This window comes from Cryptomeria japonica, chromosome 9 (assembly GCF_030272615.1).
Source record: "Cryptomeria japonica chromosome 9, Sugi_1.0, whole genome shotgun sequence".
Classification (NCBI taxonomy): Eukaryota; Viridiplantae; Streptophyta; class Pinopsida; order Cupressales; family Cupressaceae; genus Cryptomeria; species Cryptomeria japonica.
Window position 1 is genome coordinate 403029474 of NC_081413.1, and position 21609 is coordinate 403051082.

At 37.0% G+C, this 21609-nt stretch overlaps 1 protein-coding gene across 8 annotated transcripts in view; it reads right to left on the bottom strand.

Moving 5' to 3' along the window:
* Positions 1-21609, bottom strand: part of LOC131073200 (chromophore lyase CRL, chloroplastic) — a 224489-nt gene that overhangs the window by 92388 nt on the left and 110492 nt on the right. For all 8 annotated transcript variants that reach the window (XR_009112843.2, XR_009112845.2, XM_058009608.2 and 5 more), the window contains exon 5: positions 12459-12509. Coding sequence is in view for 6 of the 8 variants with exons in the window: in XM_058009608.2 (XP_057865591.2) it covers positions 12459-12509 (51 nt within the window). In the remaining 2 variants the exon portion in view is untranslated. The remainder of the gene's footprint in view (positions 1-12458; positions 12510-21609) is intronic.

Here is a 21609-nt window from a genome sequence, read left to right on the forward strand (position 1 = left end):
TTTCCTAAGTTGCCCCATAACACAATTAATCAGTAATAAAAATAATTAAATATCAAACCTTAGGATAAGGAATTGAAATTTAATTAAATAACTTATAACTCCAATACTGATTAATACCAAAATCAAGGATGAAGCTCTGTGATGAAGACCGCTGAACTGTGCTGAGTCAGGACCCTGTCCGAGACTGCTAAAAATAGAAATGCTCAACACGGTCACTTACTAAAAATAGTAAGTCAAGAAATACTGCTCCGAAAAACATAATCTTCGCACCCAGAGAAAGAGCTTGGAAAGCTCAGTAGAACTGCATCAACCAAACACCCAAACCCTAACTTACTAAAAATAGTGAGTTCTGACTTCACCAAAGAATCAAATGCATGTTATGCCACCCTGGAGTTCATGGAAAACCCAGAAGGAAACCATAAGCAGAACTGAAGAATTCCCTCATGACAAACCCTAAAAAGCTCGTGCAGAGCTCCACAAAGGTTGGAAACCCTAATTCTCTCTTCCAAATAGCCTACGGGTCTCCGGAATAAGCCAATGGACCACTGAACTAATCACTACGGAGAAGGGGACATTACAAGCCACAAGGGTACATTTAATGTTTTTGGCAAGATTTCCATCAAGGGAGTTACGGGGCCATGCTTGGTGACTTATGTCATGTCTGACTTTGGAAGGTCAGCCAATCCACCCTTCTCAGAATTGCCTTTTGTGAGTATGGCTAGGTTGCTTACATGTACAAGTCAAGTGCATGCACTTCCAGACTGACATGCAGGGGTCATGATCACTCTTGTAACCTTTTTTCTATATCAGGCTTTTAAGCCTCATTGTAAGGGATTCTCTCCCTGCTGCCTTGAGCTTTCCTATGCTCTTTCTCTTCTCTTGAAGACTTGTAATTATTTTTGCATTTTTGCAACTGTAAGTTTGGCCTTTGGCCTTTCGATGAATTGAAATTACATTTTTGCCTTCCTTCAACTTATGCATGTTGTGTATGTTTTGTGGCTCTTCTCTCCATATATGCTGTGTTAACTTGTTTCTCTGAGTGTGACTTGTGGGAAACCTTCTCCCCTCTTGGTATTCAGTGGATTCTAACCTTCATAAATGCATTGGGATCAATCATACAACTGAAGTGTGTGCATCTCCTGGGTGTTTTAGTTAATTCTTTGTATCATTTCGGTAGGGAGAGGAACAATCTCTTCTTGGTGCATCACCTCCTTTTATTTCAAGCATTCTCTCTTCCCTTTTCCTCTACAATTTGTTAGGATAGGCCTAGGAATTAGTTTTGAAGTGTTGAGTTGGTTCAACACCTGCACCTGGATTGAGAAGGAAGCCGGCCTTCTCCGGAGATTCAACCCCCTTGCGCAAGGTCCCACACTTCGAGGTTGTTTCCATGTTTCACAAGGTTGCTGAGTTGATAGCTCAGCAAGGGTGCGAGCTTTTGTGATAACAGTTATGAAGAGTTGCGTCCAATGTAATGTATAGGGGTGCAATCCTTTCTCATTGCAAGATAGAAGAGCAAGTTCGATCTCACTTCAAGCATCATGGAATTGGAATTTGTTTGTTTATTGTATCCTATTTGGATCTGCTCATTCGAGCATTATTGCCTTTGGCATAGAGGTTGCATAATTCAGAGTCTACATCAGATATAGCACCAATACATTGCATATTTTTACTATAAAATCAGAAACAGCAACTCATCTTTCATCGATATAGGTGAAAGGTTAAGTTTATCAGCATAAGATCATTGCCAAATCAGACACAGCTTGCATAGCATTATTGCGACAATCTAAGGAAGGAGATTCGAAGCATACATTACACAGTGACACATCAGAAAGAGCAACATTCTCTCTTCAGTTCTGCAGATTGGATATCTCATATATATATATATATATATATATATATATCAAGTTCATCTTGCATATATTTAAGTGCTCAATCAGAGATAGCAGTGATATTTGTTTATATATATCATATAATATCTGAATATAAGTGGTATTAACTATATTTCATAAAAACAATCATTTATTTTGCAATCAAGTAACTTCTATTATCAATACTTTAAGCATTATTTGAGATTTTAAAGAAAAGAAATCTCTTGCAATTGGTTTTTTCAAGATAAATGTCCCTATTTTCTAAGACAAAATAAGGGGACATTACATCCACAATGTTTGCCAAAAATGGCTAAGGAAATTTCTATCTCTGTTTGAGGTAATACTCAACAACAACACATGCAACTTCACCACCTATTTGAAGTACAAATTCCCCACCTTCAATGCATCACTCATTTGCTTACAAGGAATGAAATGCATCATTGTTGAAAATTTGTCAGCAACCACAAATTTTTGTTCCAAATCTGTTAGAAACTGCAAAAATAAAGTCATTACCTTTTTGCATTCACAATAATCCAAGGGCAAAGTTTGTGGGCAAGTCCAGCTAAGGTCTATATAGCATGAGAAATGGTTTTTACAACCTGAATTCCTATGCAACTTCCTCATAAATCCAAAATATTCAACATCTCTCGACAAACTAACACACCTCTTTGCACAAATTAAGCCAAGGATATCTCTCCCCTAGCAAGGCCTATGTCTTGTCAACTCCAAAACAGCATCCAATCTGTTACCGTACAAATTTTTAATGAAGTTCTCCCTCATTGAACTCGACATAATGCACAACTAGTGTCTTTAGGAACAAGTACCCACCCACACAAACCAATCTACAAATAGGCCTTTATCTTCACCTAAACACACAACCACAAAACTAACAAGAAATCATTACAAGATTTCATTCATCAACCCCATGAACATGCTTGAGGCATTTGCAAGACATCATTTGTCCTAAATGCAGTTTTCCATGTCTCTTTTGATCATGATCTAATGATAACCACTCTTGAGGTCAATCTTCAAAAATTATTTGGCTCCACTCAAACAATCCATAAGATCATCCATCCTTGATAACAAAAATCAGCACAAGATGGTAACCTTGTTTGTCACCCAGAGTCTATGCACATTTGCCATTCACCTCCCTTCTTTGTTACAAGTACCATAGGCACTACATAAGGGCTCATACTTTCTTTGATCAAAGCTCTTTCCAATAACTCTTCTACTTGCATGTTGAGTTCTACAATCATGTCTAACTCATTCTATGTGGTGCCTTATTTGGCAAAGAAGATCCTAGGATAAAATTATATAATGCAAGATGCTCAACAATAGACGCAATCCCTTTTCCATCTCATTGTTGATGATTTGACATGCTCCTTGAGTAATGCTACAATCTTTGATTCCTCAAATGTGTTGCAACTTCTCTAATGCATTCTTGGACGCTGCCATATAGAACTCTATGTTCCTCACCTCTTTGAGAAACTCTTTGATCCTTGAAAACATCACCTAACTTGTTGCACCTTATATATTGCCTTCATTGGCAACAATTCAAACTTTTTACCATCATTTGTGATGGTGAAGGTGTTCTTTTGCCTATTATGGATTGTGCTTCTATCATATTGCCACAATCTTCCCAACAACACATAAGCATGCAACCATTGGGATCACATAGCACCATACCTTATCCATGTAACCTCAAATGTAGAACACAACATTGCACTATTTTGCCAAAATCATTTGTCGTCCTTTTTGCAATTAAAAGACTTTTTATGGTGTAGGGTGAGTTTAAATTTGTTATCGCGAATTATAAACCATTTCTACAAATACAAAATTATTTGTATTGCCTCCATCAATTATCAACTTGTAACACTTACCACCCAACTTGCACTTGGTGTGAAAGATGCTCTTCCTCGACCATGGCTCATTTTTCTCTTAACTGGATTAAGCAACACTTTGCACATTATCATATTTTCCATGGTCTAGAGTTGAGCCTTCCACTTTGTTCTCCTCTTCAACTTATGTAACATGAATCAATTTCTCCAAAAGACCTTGTTCTCACTCAACTTCAAGATACTCATATGCACAATGACCTATCTATCCATTTTTATAGCAAGTCCCTCTAAAGCCACATCCTCTACAACTTGAAGCCCTCCCTCCTTTCAATCTCTACACAAAACTCATTTTTCTTATTGTCTTCTTATCGTAGGTCTATCTTCACGTGCCTTGTTTTCCCTTTCCATTTGTACCAGTTGATCTTGTAATCTATTGTCTACAAGCATCTATAGAATGTATATTAAGGAAACATATTTCATCTTGGATGGATAGACACAAACCATTGACACATCTAGAAACCTAGTTTAAATCATTGTTTCTATATAAAAATCTCAAATGTTGAGTCTATATAAGTCCTATATATACTCTTTGGAAACCATCTCCTTTTGGCTCAAATTTTGGAGCTTCCTAGAGAGATTCGTTTTGTAAATCTTTGGCATGACTTTTCCCTTGAGCTTATTGACCATGCAATCCCAATAAAAGATCTTCCTCTTATACATCTTGATAGATTCATTTTGCACAAATTACCACCACAAAGAGACTCAATTATGTGCTCACATACTTAACTATTTCGATTTCCTCAATTGTTCAAATTCAAAATATTTCTCCAACTTTATTCACCATTCTATCAATTCTTTTGGATTTAGGCTACTTGAATAGAGAAGGAGATCAAACCTCAATTTTCTTTCGGCCTTCATGATGGCTCTAGCAAACCTATCTTCTTTCATGATGACCTCTTCATAGTCACAATCTATTTGTCCAATGCCATTAGTATCTCCTCTCTCATCCTTGCTAACATCCTCGATCACTATTTCTCCTCTTTTATGCAAGATCTCCATGACAATGAGCCTCACTTAAAGGGCTTCCATTATATCAGCAAGGTCTACTACATGTGATACTCTATCTCTCTATGTTTCCTACTCCTCTCCTTCTTTTGCAAACTATCGCTCCTTCTAGACCATCTACAATGCAAAAAAGGCACAAGTACATCCTACAAGCCACTCAAAAATTTTATAAAACCTAACCAGCCTATGCTACCTAGCTCAATGAATATCCAACCTACTTGCAATACAATCTAACCCCTTTTACAAGCTCAACTATGCCTAAAATTAACACTTTGTTCTTATCTTAAACTCCAACTCTCCCGTTCCCTCTCTCCCTCTCTTCTTGAATAAATAAAACTAGCCATCCATGATTCTCAATCTTCCAACCATGTACAAATATGGAAACACTAGATCTTTCCTACTATCACTAAACTATAACCAAAACTTCAAGAAACCTAACACTTCAATTTCTGATTGACTATACACTTCACATCCAACCATAAGCTTCACTCTTTGGTTCCACAAGAGTTACCCAAGCAATTATTTGCTTCAACTTGTACGTGTATATGTGGCACCAATGTCACAACCAATGGAATGTGCAATAATGTTGTAGATTGATCAAACTCCCCCTCACACACACAACAAACAGTTCAAGCCAACATAGCAGTTAGTCCATGTAAGAACCTGTTGTGATGTATTCACACATCACCCCATTGCAAATGGGGACCCCTACTTTTTGCTTTCTAGGGTTTGCTTTCTAGGTTTTTAGGGTTTGTCTGTTAGCCTTTGCTTTTCGAGTTTCGCCAGGGGGGTCACTAGGATGGCAGGCTCTGCTTGAGCCGAGGTGAGTCTTTGCGGCCCCAGAATTAGGGTTTCTTTGAAAGTCTTCCTTAGGGCCTGGTTTTGCTCTTGTTGCTAATTGTGTCTTGCTTGGTGAGTGAGTATCATTCTTCAAGGTCCGAGCTAGGTCAAGTTGGTGAGTGATGAAGTCTGGAATGTCATCCTGATCTTCAAATGCCATGAAATTTGGCTAAGTCTGGAATGTCCTGATCCTGAAATTTGACTAAGTCTGGAAAACTGAAGAATCCTCCAAAAACTAGATTTTGCAATATAACTCCTGGAGGTCCGAAACCACTCTCAAACATCCTGATAGTATATATGGAATATAACGTAAAGTAAATGTCACTTATACTTAAATGTTATATTCCATAAAATGATCCTGACGGAGAGACCAAAATGTCAAATTTCGCTCCTGACCCTTCCAAAGGGTCCAAAGCGAATTTCGCTCCTGACCCTTCCAGACGGTCCAGAGCGAAAATCCTTATACACCTAAATTTCTCACTTGTCAAGACCAAATTCATAGTTCCTTAGGCATGTATAGAGGTGTTTTGACATGTTTTAGCCTTAGGAGATGAGTAAAGGTGAAAAGAATGAAGGATTCTCGCCTAAAGGGTGAATTTCGCTCCTGACCCTTCCAAAGGGTCCAGAGTGAAATTCTTGAAAACACTCATTTTTCTTTTAGCCAAAGTCAAGACCAAGGTGGAAATGAAAGGAGAGGGATCTATGTTTGCCTCCCAAAGAGGATGAGAGTTGGAAAAGTCAAGGATCAAACCCAAAACATGATTTTCGCTCTTGACCCTTCCAAAGGGTCCAGAGCGAAAATCTTTGTAGCTCTTATTTTCTTCCTTATTTTGGCTAAGCTTTTGCATGATGGAGAAGGAATTAGTATGTTCTTGCCCTGAGAGGGAATGGGATGCTTTGGAAGATCAAGATTTTAGCCTAAAAGAGAATTTCGCTCCTGACCCTTGCAAAGGGTCTAGAGCAAAATTCACTATAAACCTCATTTGCTACTTGATTTGGGCATCAATCCTTGTTCCTTAGGTGGAAAATGATCTAAGTTTGCTTCTTGAGGTGGTTTGAAGTTTGAAAAGTGAGTGATCAAGCCTAAACTAAGATTTTCGCTCCTGACCCTTCCAAAGGGTCCAGAGCGAAAATCCTCATAAGGCTCATTTCCTCCCTAGATTGACCAAATTTTGGATTTGCAAGGCATCTTGAAAGGAAGGATGGACATCTTTTGCCATTGGAAATGTTTGAAAGCATTGAAAAGTGAAGGATTTTGAGCCAAATAGTGAATTTCACTCCTGACCCTTCCAAAGGGTCCAGAGCGAAATTCCTAGAAACACATATTTTTCCTTGGAGGAGGTCAAGTCCTTGGTTTTTTATGGCGTGGATGGAAGTGAGATAGCATGTCTTTGCCTCTTGAGGTGGTTTGGAGTTGGAGAAATGAAAAATCAAGCTCAAAACATGATTTTCGCTCCTAACCCTTCCAAAGGGTCTAGAGCGAAAATCTTCATGGACCTCATTGTCTTCCTTGTTAGGCCAAGTTCTTAGTGTCCAAGGCATGATGGAGGAGGGATAGACATATTCTTGCCTTGAGAAATAATGGAAAGCAATAAAAGATGAAATATCAAGCCTAGAATGAGATTTTCGCTCCTGACCCTTCCAAAGGGTCCAAAGCGAAAATCTACCTAAGATGCATTTCCTTCCTTGTTTGACCCAATTTTGATGTCCAAGGCATGTTGAAAGAGAGAATGGGCATATTGAAATCCTTGGGGATGTTTGAAAGCATTGGAGAATGAGGGTTTTGGCCAAGAAAGGAAATTTCGCTCCTGACCCTTCCAAAGGGTCCAGGGCAAAACTCCTTGCAAACCTATATTTTCAACCTTGCGAGGGCTTAAAACCTTGTTCCTTAGGCGAAAAAGAGATGAAATTTCACCTTGCAAAGAAGATTGGGATTGAAAGAATGATGATTTGGGGCTAGAAAAGGAAAATCGCTCCTAACCCTTCCAAAGGGTCCAGAGCGAAATTGTGCAAAACCTATCTTTTCCCTCAAATTTATGCCAAGTCAAGTGTGGGTCAAGATTAGAGGTGTCCTTAGGCATGTCCTTGAATGGTCAATAATTATCAAGTTTGAAGGAATTGAGCCAAATGATGAAAATCGCTCTGACCCTTCTAAAGGGTCCAGGGCGAAAATTCTTTAATCACCTATTTTTCCTTGCAAAATCAAGTCAAACTTGGGTTGGATGAGAGAGGAGAAGTGTTTTCTTGCCCTGTGAGGTGGATTCAAGTTGAAATGATGGAGGAATGAGCTCAAAACAAGATTTTCGCTCCTGACCCTTCCAAACGGTCCAGAGCGAAAATCCTAAAATCCACCTATTCCTCTCAAATTTGTGCCAAGCCATGCCTAGACCAAGGTGAGGAAAACTCTTAGGATTGCCCTTGAATGATTTTTGACCACCAAGAATGTGAATTTTAGGCTACGACAAGGATTTCGCTCCTGACCCCTTCCAGAGGGTCCAGGACGAAATTTTAGATAGGTCGTGTCCTTGGCCTTGATTTTGAGCGAATTTTCCCTTTCAGGCCTTTTGGGGATCAAGCAAATGTGGTCAAAATTGAGGGATGGATCCAAATGAGGGAATCAAGGGGAGACAAAGTGAGAAGAGTGGAATTGAGTGAGGGAAGACAAGCTAGGAATGAATTTCGCTCCTGACCCTTCCAAAGGGTCTAGAGCGAAATTCTTAAAACCTCTCTTTTGCCCCAAATTTACATCAAGCTTGGTGTTGGTTAAGAATGAGGACACCCTTGGGCATGTATCTAAGCAAGTACGGTCACAAAGTGAGAAGAACTTGAGCCAGGAATGCAAAATTCGCTCCTGACCCTTCCAAAGGGTCCAGGGCGAAATTCTTATAGAACCTGTCCCTGGAAAGAATCTTGAACAAACTTCATTTTGATGTCTTCTTGTTGATGATTTAAGGTATAAAATGCTATGTTAGAATAAATATATTATGTGTCCTTAATCATCTTATGGTTTCTCTTGCAGATGAAAGAAGACCAGGCCAGAACAAGGATGACCTCCTCAAGACCAAGCCAGGGCAAGGACGACCACTTCCAGTCCAGCATCATCGAGGACGACCACTTCTAGCCCAGCATCATCAAGGACGACCTCTTCCAGTCCAGCATTTGAAGGAAAGGTACACCATCCATCCTGCACATCAAAGACAAAGGAGGTTAAAGCAAGGGTTCGTTGGAGAAGCAAATATTTTCAAGAAGAGTTAATTAAAATTATCTTCTCAGCGTCATCAAATTGAGCATCTACCAAGTTACAAGTGTCAGACAAGGTGGCATCCCAGTCATCACTCCTCCAGTCGGATTGGTCCACCTCAGCGTGTCCAGATTCAATGTACCTGACTCATTGGAGATGGCACAAACTTCGATGTACTACCCTGGTTATCCATTGGTCGAATATTCCAGAGAAGACATGTGTCCAAATAATGCAATTATTTCATTGGCCAGAATTGAGTTTGTTGTAACAAACCCTAATTAAGGTTTTCATTGTAAGATCTCGGCCATTGATTTCAAGTTGATCTGAGCCATCGATTTGTATTGAGGGTGCTATATAAGCCCTGGCTCCTCATTTGTAAAGGCTAATAGTTAGTCAATAGTTAATAGTCGGTGAATAGTTAGAAATAGTGAATAGTCAGCTGATAGAATAGCAATTAGAGTAAATTAGGAGGACAAGGCAAGAAATTGTTGCCAGTGATTGTAAACAAACTCCATTTTCATTGAAGTTATGGTGAAGTGTGTTGTTTCGTTGCAATATGCATGGTCTCTTGTTGAATCTTCATTTTAGATGATAGATAATTAAATTGAATGAAAGAAGTTGTTGAATGCACCTGTGTGGAATCCGTCTAGTCCATACCACTAGCCTCTTACTGATTGTAAGTGTGCCCTACGTGGTCAACTGGCATAAAATGAACTTAATCTTAAGTCGTTACACGTCTATTGTTCATGCATTATCTTGAATGGTGATCAGTGTCTGATGGTGTACAATTTGAACGTATTGGAAGCATCCCTTAGAAGATCGCACTGAGTTGATGTCAAATTGTTCAAGCCTGATGGTGAGACTCAGCCCAGTAGGACTCCACCTAGTCGTTCATCCATCTTCTCGCATTCTAGGTAGTAGAGTAGACTTCCTGAACCCTGCATCTTTTGCCATTTGTTTGTCTTCCAGTTAGTAAATAGGACTTGTGATTCCAGCAAATCAGACGTTCAAGTCATCGAGTGTAAGTCCCCTTGTGATTCCAGCAAAATCACATCGTACCACAAAGAGCTTATCCACAAGTAGAGATCCTACATACAAGAACCTTGGAGTTGCCTCGACTGATCCTTCGGCGAGATCTTCAGAAGTCGGGAAACTTTGCTCAAGAGAGGATAAGGTACCTTTAGGTATTTTATTCTGTGTTTGGTCGTGTACAAAATACACATCAACAGAACCCCTGCCTATTCTCCCTTAAATTTTCAGTTTTGACCCATCGGCATTTCGTCAAACAGTTTGTGTACATAGTCTGATTTTGTTTTCTGAGTTCTGATTAATGAGTTGAGTGTTTATATTGTGATGCCAAATGTTGATAGAAGCATACAAAGTGAAAGTAAAATATTGCATAAGCATTAACATCTTATTTCAATGAAAGACCATGGCATTGCTTCATATCAGGTCTAAGTACATACATTTGCAGTTCCAATTTAAACATTTTCAGACTAAAACTTCATAAGAAGACACATTAAGCGATCAATACTAAATCTGAGTTATTCTTTCACATGCCTGGATGAATTGTACCCTTAGATTTAGCTAAACCACTAGTTCTGATTCCAAACTTTCAGTGTAGAACACAAAGGGTACTGAGTATACATTTAATCAAACACTTGTCTAACAAACATTCAGAACTTTTCACTGATCTCTACAAAAGCATTGCCTCAAATACTTTGCATGCTGGACTGAATTTCAACATAGGACAGCAAGTTCATAAGTAGACATTTGGGCAAACACTTGGATGAAATATTCAGACAATAACCTGAATTTCTGAGAGCCATTTTTTGTCATATACTTGGCAGATCGCTTACAGATTTCAAATGAGTACATACAGATTTACTTTTTATATCAGACAACTTGTAAGGCAATATTCAACCCAATGACAAATACATAACTGTAATAGAACTCCCATACAAAGGTATGTTCCTAATTCATAATGACTTCATTACCAGCACAGTATACAAAGTAGTAGTAACAATATTTAATGGCAGAGATTTTAGAAATAATCCTTACACCTGGAATGTGCGATTCCTTGCTGTGACCATATGATCTCCCAAATCTGCCTTCTCAGAGAAAATAAGCAACCAGTGTTTCCATCGCCTTGTCAAGGTATGTCGTGCTGCTCTACTTGGCTGTAGGTATCTAAGGTGGGTAGACTTCTCATCATACACTGCTGTTCCAAGTAATTTCCCAAAAAGTCGAACCTCTAGCTGTATGTTGTCTGAGAAAACAAGGCATGAATGAGGAGCCACCAGAGAGGGAAGAACCAAAATGTAGGCAGACACAATGAGCCTAGAACCCCAATGAATCGCCTCAATGCTGAACAATGGCGTGAGGCTTCGGATCCTGAGGTGAATCCGACCAGTTAGGTGATCCAAACTCCATCCAAACCACCAACAAGCCACTAGGGATTTCGTCCTAGGGCTGGAGTAGCTCGTGTTCGCTGCTACCAGGAAAAGTTTCGATAGAAAAGAAATAATCGTCAATAATGAATGCCTTCCAAACTCTCGACTTTTACTTATATTTTGCCTTTCATCTTTTTATCGAATTATAGTAATAATATTTCCTTCTTAGTCAATGTTGCCACACCAAAGGAGTCGAGAAACATTAAGTTTTCATGAAGGCATTAAAAATAATTGCATCGCCTTATAAAATTTATTTGGCCCATATAGAAGCCACTTCCCAAACATATTAACTTAGGCGCCCAAAATAATAATTCTCCCACCTTGACATTCGGCCTAGGTAAATAATGAAGTTATTATTTAAGTGGCCCTCCTTTTAATTAAATATGAAATGGTTATATTTTACACCTTATTTCTCATTTCAAATTTAATTAATAATTTTTTATTGAAGTCACTTTTAATTAAATTAATTAAAATAAAGTCGTCCTTTTAATAAACACTCATTTGAACAACTTTAAAATAATTAATTTAATTAACTTTATCTCACCAAAATTTGGGGACATTACAGTCCACTCTGTAGACTAATCAAATCAAAGCAAAATGAATGAAAACTCCAATTGCATGATACAAGACTACTCGAACCCTAGGATGCACTTACATCACTTAGTAACATTCCCTATTCATTGAATTGTTTCAGCACAAGTCTTTTTTGGTTATGAAGCTATAAGATTCGGCATGCATCACACAAATATTTTATATAGTGGCTACAAGCATGCCCACGCATCACAAAAATGAAAAAACGCAATGACTGATCAAGAAACTATCTAATCATTTAACTTCTAAGTAAATGACTTTCAAGAATTGGTTTTTCACTTATCACTCAATTTCTTTATCCCCTAATAAGTACTTAAGGGGCTGACACTTTTGCTTGTGCTAAAACTATAGATCAAAATTAAAACAAAGAGAAAAAGAAGATCGCCTTTAATATTACAATGTGAAACATAGAATTCTGTTTAAATTCTTACTGAAGTGATATAATATCCCTTGCAAATTTTTAAATTGATTCATCAGGAACAGCATTCATCTTACTTCTTTCCATTTATACCAACTTTTATAAATTGTTGTCCACACACAAATACAAAAAACAACTACTCACCTCAACATCACACTTCATGTCTTTTGGACAAGGCTTGACAACAAAAAACCTCTGTAGAATAAAGATAAAAAACACACTCAATAATTTATCATCAGGTTGGAAAAATATTTTAAATAATTGAAGCCCTTCTCAAATAAGTCCAAATCAAGTAAATCAAGAACTAGTATCTAATAAAAGATGTGCTCAATTACAAAATCCATTGCCCCAACAGATATTAAACCTTGGTTTGAAACGATTCTCCCAAAAGTGATTGCATGCAGTACACTAGCACACACATGAATGAATTTCCTTGATATCCTTAATTGACTAACTTAACACAGCTAGTGACATCAACCCAATATCATAAATTCATTCTTTTTCCCACAATTTAGATGACATGTATACCCCTTGAATGCATGTCCCTTAAGAGACCCATTTTCTATATGTAAAAGCCCAATAAGGTATTTGTGATTAGGAAAACCTTACAAGAATGTAGCCAAAAAGATACAACAAACAAAAAGAAATGAATTTGATGCTTGGATGATACAAATTATAAGTTCATCTAGAAATGCTAGTAGGCACTTGCTAAGGTAGCAGTTGAATTTTAATTGTACCTAAGATTGCCACTTTAATTAAAACTTATTGGGATGCAGTAAAAGTTAGCAAGTGTTCTTAGACCCCTGGATGTATTTAATGTTCTTAATTATCAAATTAAGGCTGTTGACTATAACATTAGTAAGTTAGATGTCATATCCCCTCCTTGATCATTATATATACATATATCCTAAATGAAACAATTATTGTTATTATTTAATATAATAATTATCAAGAAATGATTATTTGAAATTTATTTATTTATATTATCATTTAATTAATAATTATGACTGATAATATTCCAAATAATTGTATAAGCCTCAACAAAGGTAACCCATGTGAAATCCACATACACTAAACAAATCTATCACAAGCATCATATCCAAATATCTTCAATATCGTTGGCATAGTGGGGAATAATACGAGACATTGATTGTGTGAAAGATATCGATTTGAGATAAACTTATAATGGACGACCATGCAAGTCATCGAGGGAGCATGGAGACATCGATACTCCAAGAACATAATCAAATATCATTCCTTACCAAATCGACAACATTCTGAATACCAATTCTGCAACTCGTCATCAGCTATGACCGTGATCGATATCAATTAGTAAGAAGGCTAATCATATATGGATAAGTGGACAGCAATTAACAATATTGTCAGTAATAGAAATCGATAATGACATAATGTTATGATCAGCGAGTGTGGGAACACACAGAAGTATTTAGTTATTAGCAAGCACTAACAATTGCGAAGGATTAGTCATTAATACTAACAAGTTAACATATAATTAGTAGGACAATTTACTTATGAAAAAGGCACGATTGAAGTAAAGTAGCAGCAGTTAAGTCATCAATAATATTAAGCACAAACCGATGATAAGGATTAGGCAACAATAGTTGTGGTGAAGAGCCACGATCTCTTGGGAAGAGATATGAAGGAGAGAAAGGTATGACTTTCAAGATGTAACCATTCGAGGGTAGTGGATACATAAGGGGATTGAAATCATGCATTAAGGGGAAAAAAAGAGGGGAGATATTAGCATTTATAAGAGATGAAATATTCAGCAGTTCAATTCGATTCGGTAGTTGTGGTATTGGTTCCCCATACATGACATAATGATTACTCTTTATATCGGTATACTACTGACTAATAACGTAATGCTGTTTATAATTGTTTAATATAGCATAATGAATGTGACTTTAATCTGTTCATTGCTGATACGCATTATATTATTGCTTATGACTGTCTAATATATAAAGGTATAGGATACGTGACACAATATAGGATGTTCTATATATGCTGTGTCTGATTATTATAACCAGACGTTGGGCAAATGGGGGAAATAGATAGGAATAGAAAAAAGATCGTTCCAAGGCAGATCAGAACTGTTATAAAGTTACAGGCAGTAACATCCTTGTTCTCAGCAGTATGCATAGGGGATGTGTTTAATAAATACAGCTTAATATATATAGCCGATAATGTTTGTATGCTGAATTTAATAATAATAATATTAACATAAACTACAATATGTATAATAGTAATACTAATATAAAGGTATTCAAGCTTAATTTCACATACTGTGGCAGACCAGATCTGACACATATCAGATCTGTTTGCCACTACAGCTACTTGGAAGAATAATGATTGGTGTTTTAGTAAATGGACAGTGTTAGTAATTTATATTATAGGGAATATAATCTGTTATATGTATTTGTATATATACTTATACATAAAAGGGTTGTTCAGTATATTTTATAAAGAACTACTCTGCAGTAAAACTTAGAGTGTAATATTTTCTGAACTTAAATAAATAAATAAATATGTATATATAGAAACAGTAATTTGAATGAACAAGAAAACGTGAAATTATAAATCTGATTGAATTATCAATTCAATATCAGGAAGAAGATTATGTTATCACTGATTAAATTAAGGTTAAGATGGTTTTGTCTCCTAATCAATGTAATTTAGGTCATCAATATGTTGAGATGTATTAATTATGGTTAAAACAGGCCTAAACCTAGTAGAGGACATTACATTAGAAAAGGCCTAAGCTAATTATTGTGCGACACTTTTCATATCACTTCCACATGTCTACTAGTATAAACTTAGAAAGAGCCATACATATACACACATGCAAATCCTAATAGATATCAAGTAGTTATGATCAAAGGTGTCAACATCAATACACTACCTAGTCTTATATAGAGTTAGGGGTCACACACACACAAGTCTTTCCTTAGGTCTCAGAGGAATGTCTCAATCGCATGTTTGGTTTACATATAACATGTCTCAACAAGTTTACAAATACTAGGTGTAATATAATGTACAACTTGGCAGTTGAATCTATTCTCTCTTTCTCACAAATATAAGCAAAATATTATGGTTTGTTTTTCTGTATATTCTTTATCTTAATTTTCAGTTATGGTATCAAAGCTGTAAACCTTCATTAGATCCCAATATCTAAAAAGTGCGATTCTTGTGAGGTTCGAAAAAAAATGTCAATACCACAAAGATTTTCCTACAAATAAAAATTAGCATGAGAATGAATGATAGAATTGAAGAACATTTTCTAAAGGAGTGTCATGAGACCATTAGCATGGCCATTGTTTATATGAATCCAATAACTTCATGTATTTTAAAATCATGCTCTTGATAGTTTGTGCAAAATGAATATTTGTTGTCATCGAGCAACTCTTTCTTGTATGCAACTTAAAATGGCTTTATAACCTATTATTTCATTAAGACTTATTAGCACATTAAACTCTTATATTCGGTGTTTGGGTGGGGATATTAAGTACTTGTTGAGGGATGATGTCATTGCTTGCAATAATTTCCTTCATCCTAAATGTGGTTTATACTTTCCCAACTCAAATGCCTACTTTCTAATATAATAACTCCTATTGTCCTCTAGACGAAACTCATGCCACCATAAAATCCTATAAGCCGAACAAGTCTGAATTGAAAGAGGTCCTTCAAAACTTGTCGATTCTGGTACAGAGACAAGTAAAAGTATAGAATTCTGGTATGCCGGAATGGACAAAAAAAATCCTTGGGCACAGTACAGCTACTTGCAGCTGATATATGTATGTGTGTGTGCCCAAAAAACTTTTAAAATATAAAGAATTGAAAATACATTTGATATATCATACAATATTATATTTCTAATAATAATGGCATTTGAATCTTTGATAGTATGAAATTGCGTGATTGATCAATGATATTCATATTATTATGATAGTCATAAGGATAATTCTCTATCAGTTTTGGTGTCTACTCCCAGACCCTCTCATTGTAATCAAGTTTCTTATGTTACAAAAGATCCCCAATAACTAGTGAGGGCTAGGAGTGGAGACCCCAATTAGAGTTGGGGGATAGTACCCCTCTTGGGGTCCTGGGGGCAACACCCCTAGCACAGTTGAGGGGCAACGCCCTTCATGGGGGTTTAAGGGCAACACCCCCAACGGGGTCAAGGGGCAGCATTCCTCATGGAGGTCTAAGGGCAACACACCCAATAGGGTTGAGGGTTAACGCCCCTCATGGACTTTAAGGGCAAGGCCTCTACCACGTTCCCTATTGCAATACAAGGAGGGGTCAAGGTGCAAAGCCCCTACCACCAAGCCCAAATTAAGGCCTTTGAAACCACACAAAACTTCATGGTGCACATCATTCTCATACTGTTATCACTTAATGGCAAAATTGGGTAGTTTGTGATTGTTCTCCTTAAAAAAAACCAACTACCTTTCAAAATGCAAAAATGGCATAGGAAGAATGAGTTATGTGAAATAGAGTTGTGTTTGTCAAACAAAAAACAAAAGAGCATGTTTTGGGTTTAGGGTGCTTTATAGGGTTTTTTTCTTTATGTTTTAGTGCTTAAAAAATCATTTTTTGGACATTTTTGTTGTTTTACACCTGCAAAAGCATTTGGGAGCACCCGAGAGAAAATAGGGACACTGCCTATCCACTTCTATGTAATGTCCCCACTTTTCAATTCTCTTGCAACATTGGTAGGGCTGACTTATTGGGTTTGTGTCAGCTTGATCAGAGGAGGAATTTGATGTCCCCAATGTGCTTGAGTGGTTTATCAAAGATGTCTGACACTTTTTAGAGGGTTTTCAAACAATTTATCTGTACTTGCCATTTATAGTGTGTGTCAGTTTTGGTCACTGACTTGGCGGTTGGCAGAGTTGCTATTTTTGGTTAGTCGGTGATTTATCAATTTAATGTTTTTTGACAACATAAGGTGTTATGAGATTTATTTCTGAATAATGTTAAAATATAAAGTTAAATTTAATATTCAACTAACATTATTTAATTTGATAAAGTAACTTTATTGAAAACTTAGATAGACGTAAGGTGATTTTAATAATTAAATTAAAAGTTGCACAGCCCTTGCGTTGGCCTTGAGTTCATAAAAAGGCTTTTGGAGATCATTTGGAGGGCATGCTGAAGATTATGATATTTTCTCTGGAAACCCTTGGGGTTTGAGGTTTGTTGTTTCATTCTTCTAGAGGATGGAAACCCTTCTTCATTGGCTTTGGTGGTGGAAGATCTACCCAGGTCAATACAGTGGGATTCACTTAGAGTCTCAACTTGGGCATGAGTGCAGGCTTTAGATAGTTGAAGAGTTTTTGAGTTTATTCTATCAGGCTTGCAAATTTAAATTCATTGAAGTTTATTTTGACTTGCCTCTGTGTGTACTAAAAGAAAATCGTTAATAAAAATTCTCTAAGCTAGCTGATTTCATTGAGAAGATAGAATCTTGTTTTAATCGCCGAATATTTGAAGAAGTTTGGAAACCTCGGTTTATCTTTTTTGCAGATTCATAAGTTATTGAGAATATCAGTTCAATGGTCTCCCTAAAAAAGAAATGTTTTCATATAGCAACAAAGAAGTTGAAAAAATAACATCTTAAACGGGGATCGCTGAGAAAAAGAGGATATGGCTTTAATATGAATTGAATAAGTTTTCACGAAAGACAAAACCACACTTGGCACAGCCTTCAGAATCTGTCATCGTTCCTACACAATGCTTGGAGGAATGAACAATGCATTATGTGTTGTTTAACAATAACCAGCAGATGAGACAAGATCGTGGGTCCATATTCTTCGACGCTATAAGAAGGAGCTGATTTGATTGAAAGAGTCAAAGCAAAAAGGGACCTTTTTCCATGCCTACGTAGCCTATGTGATTCCATTTAATTTTTCCACTTCTTTTATTAAAAAGAAATGGCAAGCCAGCCTCAAAATGTGCACTAGAAGACAAAGAAAGAATAAGGACAAGAGTCTTGCTGACTTCGCTGCATGAGGACAAATAAGAAAAGTAGACTCCTAATGTTACTAGATCACATCCAATCCAAACACTCAATATTATATTATAAGTCTCAAAGATATGGATATTGAAGCCTTACAAGGAGTAGTGTTTGGATTTGCTTTTTGAAGAGTCCAAAGTGATTTAGGACATTTACTACAGTCAAAAAATAAAACTTTTTTTAGGGGGGCATGGAGTTCAAAATAAATAATTTAAGATGCTATGCTTATAAGGTCATTGGGTATTCCAAATTAAGACTCCTAACCTATTTTGGACTGTGTTGATGTTGATGCCATCACTTGGGAAGGAAATAATATTTATTTAAACATCTGAAGCTGCTGATTATAACTATCAACCAATTTTATAGATGACTATATTACAAACAGTAATTGGTAAAAAATTGAATGAATTAGATGAAATGATCGAGAGATCATTTAAAGAATTACAAATTCGATGTTTCTAAAAAGAAACAATCGAAAAAGGAAACTAACTAATTATTTACAACATATTACATAATTGACCATTAATTAATAATAAACAATATTATTCTAATACCCTCCCTTAATGGTCAATCTATCAACTACAACAAGTTGCCCCCTAAATTTTACAAACTTGTCTGGGCTCAGAGACTTGGTGAGAATATTTGCTATCTGATCCACTGACGGAATATACAACAACTGAACTGATCCAGCTTTCAAATGAAATGACAATGAAGTTCAATATGCTTGGTTCTCTCATGGAAGACCGGATTTATGGCTAGTTTGAGCACCCCTTGATTGTCACAGTAAAGGGGAGTAGGACTTGCTCGAGACATTTGCATGTCTAAAAGCATCTGTTGAAGCCAAACTGCCTCACAAGCTGCCTTAACTGTTCCTTGATACTCAACTTTTGACTCACTGAGAGTAGGTTTAGTTCCATGCCAAGAACGTAGTATACATTGAGAAATATGAGATTCCTCCCACTAGACTGTATTTGGATGTTGCCCTTACCGACAACAGTATACTCTTCACCTCCTCCAAAAATGACTGAATCAATATAGGGAGAGAATTCTATAAACCAATCACGCTTGTGAGTGAAATGTCGAGATGCACCAAAATCTATATACCAGGCAAAAGACTTCACATGGTTTGCAGGTCTTTTAGCCATGAAGGCGTAAAAGGCAAACTCTTTCTACTCTGTGTGCTTAGCGACATTGGCTTTAGGTTGAGACCCTCCCTGCTTCCGTTGTTTGAAAGCTACCCGATTGCGACAATCCTCGATCATGTGGCCATACTTATGACAATAGTTGCATTAGACCTTTTTCTTCTTCGAACCATCCTGAGATTGAATGGAGCCCTTCTGCTGAGATGACTGAGATTTGCCTTTATCCTTGTGAAAGGATTTGGCTGCAAAGGCTTGTTTTGAGGAGGACGAAGTGGCACTGTGTTGTGCCTTGCACACGCTCCCTGTCGCCGACAGGGTCCCCCTCTGTTTTGGTCTTTTCGCCTTCGCCCTGTTGAGTTCTGCGCAGGGTGTCTCGCGTCCTTTTGAGCATTCTCGTAATCAATCCATGAGATGATGATGTCATGAGCGGAAGCCTATGAATTCGCAAGGTGAGTTGAACCTTCGGGCATTAAAAATTCCAAGAGATCGTTTAAACTTGTAAAAATCGCCCAAGATAGGCGAGGAATGGTAGAAGCTTGCAAAATTCCCCAAGTAAAAGATAAAGCGTCTGAAGGTCGCATAAGGACCCAAAGTGCCGATTTTCGCCAAAGGATATAGAGGAGATAAAAAATGCAAAGTGTCAAAAGTAGACAAAACCTCTCAAAATCCCGAAATTCGCACTAAAAGGGAAAATGGCAAAGGTTTTTGGGAAATTTGCAAAATGGTTGAAATCCCCGAAATTCGCAAGTATTGAATAAAATGCAAGAAGTAAAACTTGGCAAACTCTCTACATTTCCCGAAAACCACACTATGAGGTAAAAGTGCGAAAATAAGAAAGCTTGCAAAGTGCCTGCAAAAGCTGAAAATCGTATTCCAAAGGATAAGTGAAATAAAGTTGAAAGTTTTCAAAAGCACACAAAATGCCGAAATCGCGTTATAAGGTAAAAGTGTGAAAATAAGAAAGTTTGCAAACCCCCTCAAAACTCCGAACTTTGCAAAACTCCTTCAAATCCCGAAAATCGCGGGTAAATGAAAAAGTTAAAAGTTTGAAAAGGTAGTCAAAAACCCAAAATTCGCATTATAAGGGATAAGTGATAAAAGTGAAAGTTTTCAAAACTCCTCCCATTCACCAAAAATCGCGATCTAAGGGATAAGTGATAAAAGTGAAAACTTGCAAAAACAACTAAAAGCCCGAAGTTCGCATTATAGGGAAAAAACGCGATAAAGTATAAAAGTTTTTAAAAAGCTACAAACTTGCAAAACGTCCCAAATCGCCGAAATGTGGAAGGACTCCCCAAACCGCGATTTTTGGTGAAAGCTTAAACTCGCAAAATGTCTTATTTTCCTTAAATTCGCCATTTGAGGTAATACCGCGAATTTTTTTGGCAAGTGCTGGAAATCGCAAGGTTTTCAAATCTCTCCAAACCCTTTTCAAACGCCTTAAACCCATAACAATCATGGAGAAGTGTGGAAGTTTAAGTAATTTGTTGAAGAAAACACGCAGAGGTTTAGAGGATTTTCCAAAACGCCCATCTTTGACGCGACTGGAAGGTAAATCGCGCAGTAAATTATTTTCAAAACCGCCCCATTTACCGAAATTCGCATAGGGTTAAAATCGCGAAATTCATAGTTCGCGGGAAACACCCAAGGTAATCACAAAAGTGTGAAGGTTTACGAGGTTTTTGAACGCCCAAAACGCCTAAGGCAAAAATCACGCAGGAGGCAAAATCACCAAGGTAAAAATCGCTAAGTCTAAGTTTCTAAACTGCATTTTTCTCTCCAAATTTAGGTGCGAAAATTAGGAATAGGGAGTTAACCGTTAAAATTTGAAATTGCAGAACTCTCCCATTCCAAATTTGCAAATTGTGAGTTTGTCTTTTCAAACATAGGGCATAAGACAGGCATTTTCTCAAAATCCAAAGGAAATCATTCCTGCAAGCCAGGGTGTGCGGATTCACGCCATTCATTTTGCTAGGTAAGTTTGCTTTGTCTCACTTAAAATCGTTTAAAATATATGCAAAATTGGATAGATGTGTTTGTGTAAAATAGATTAAAATGATTAAATCCTTAAACCGCATCTTTTCCAGTTTAAAAGTCATCAAGCAAAGCAATTGAA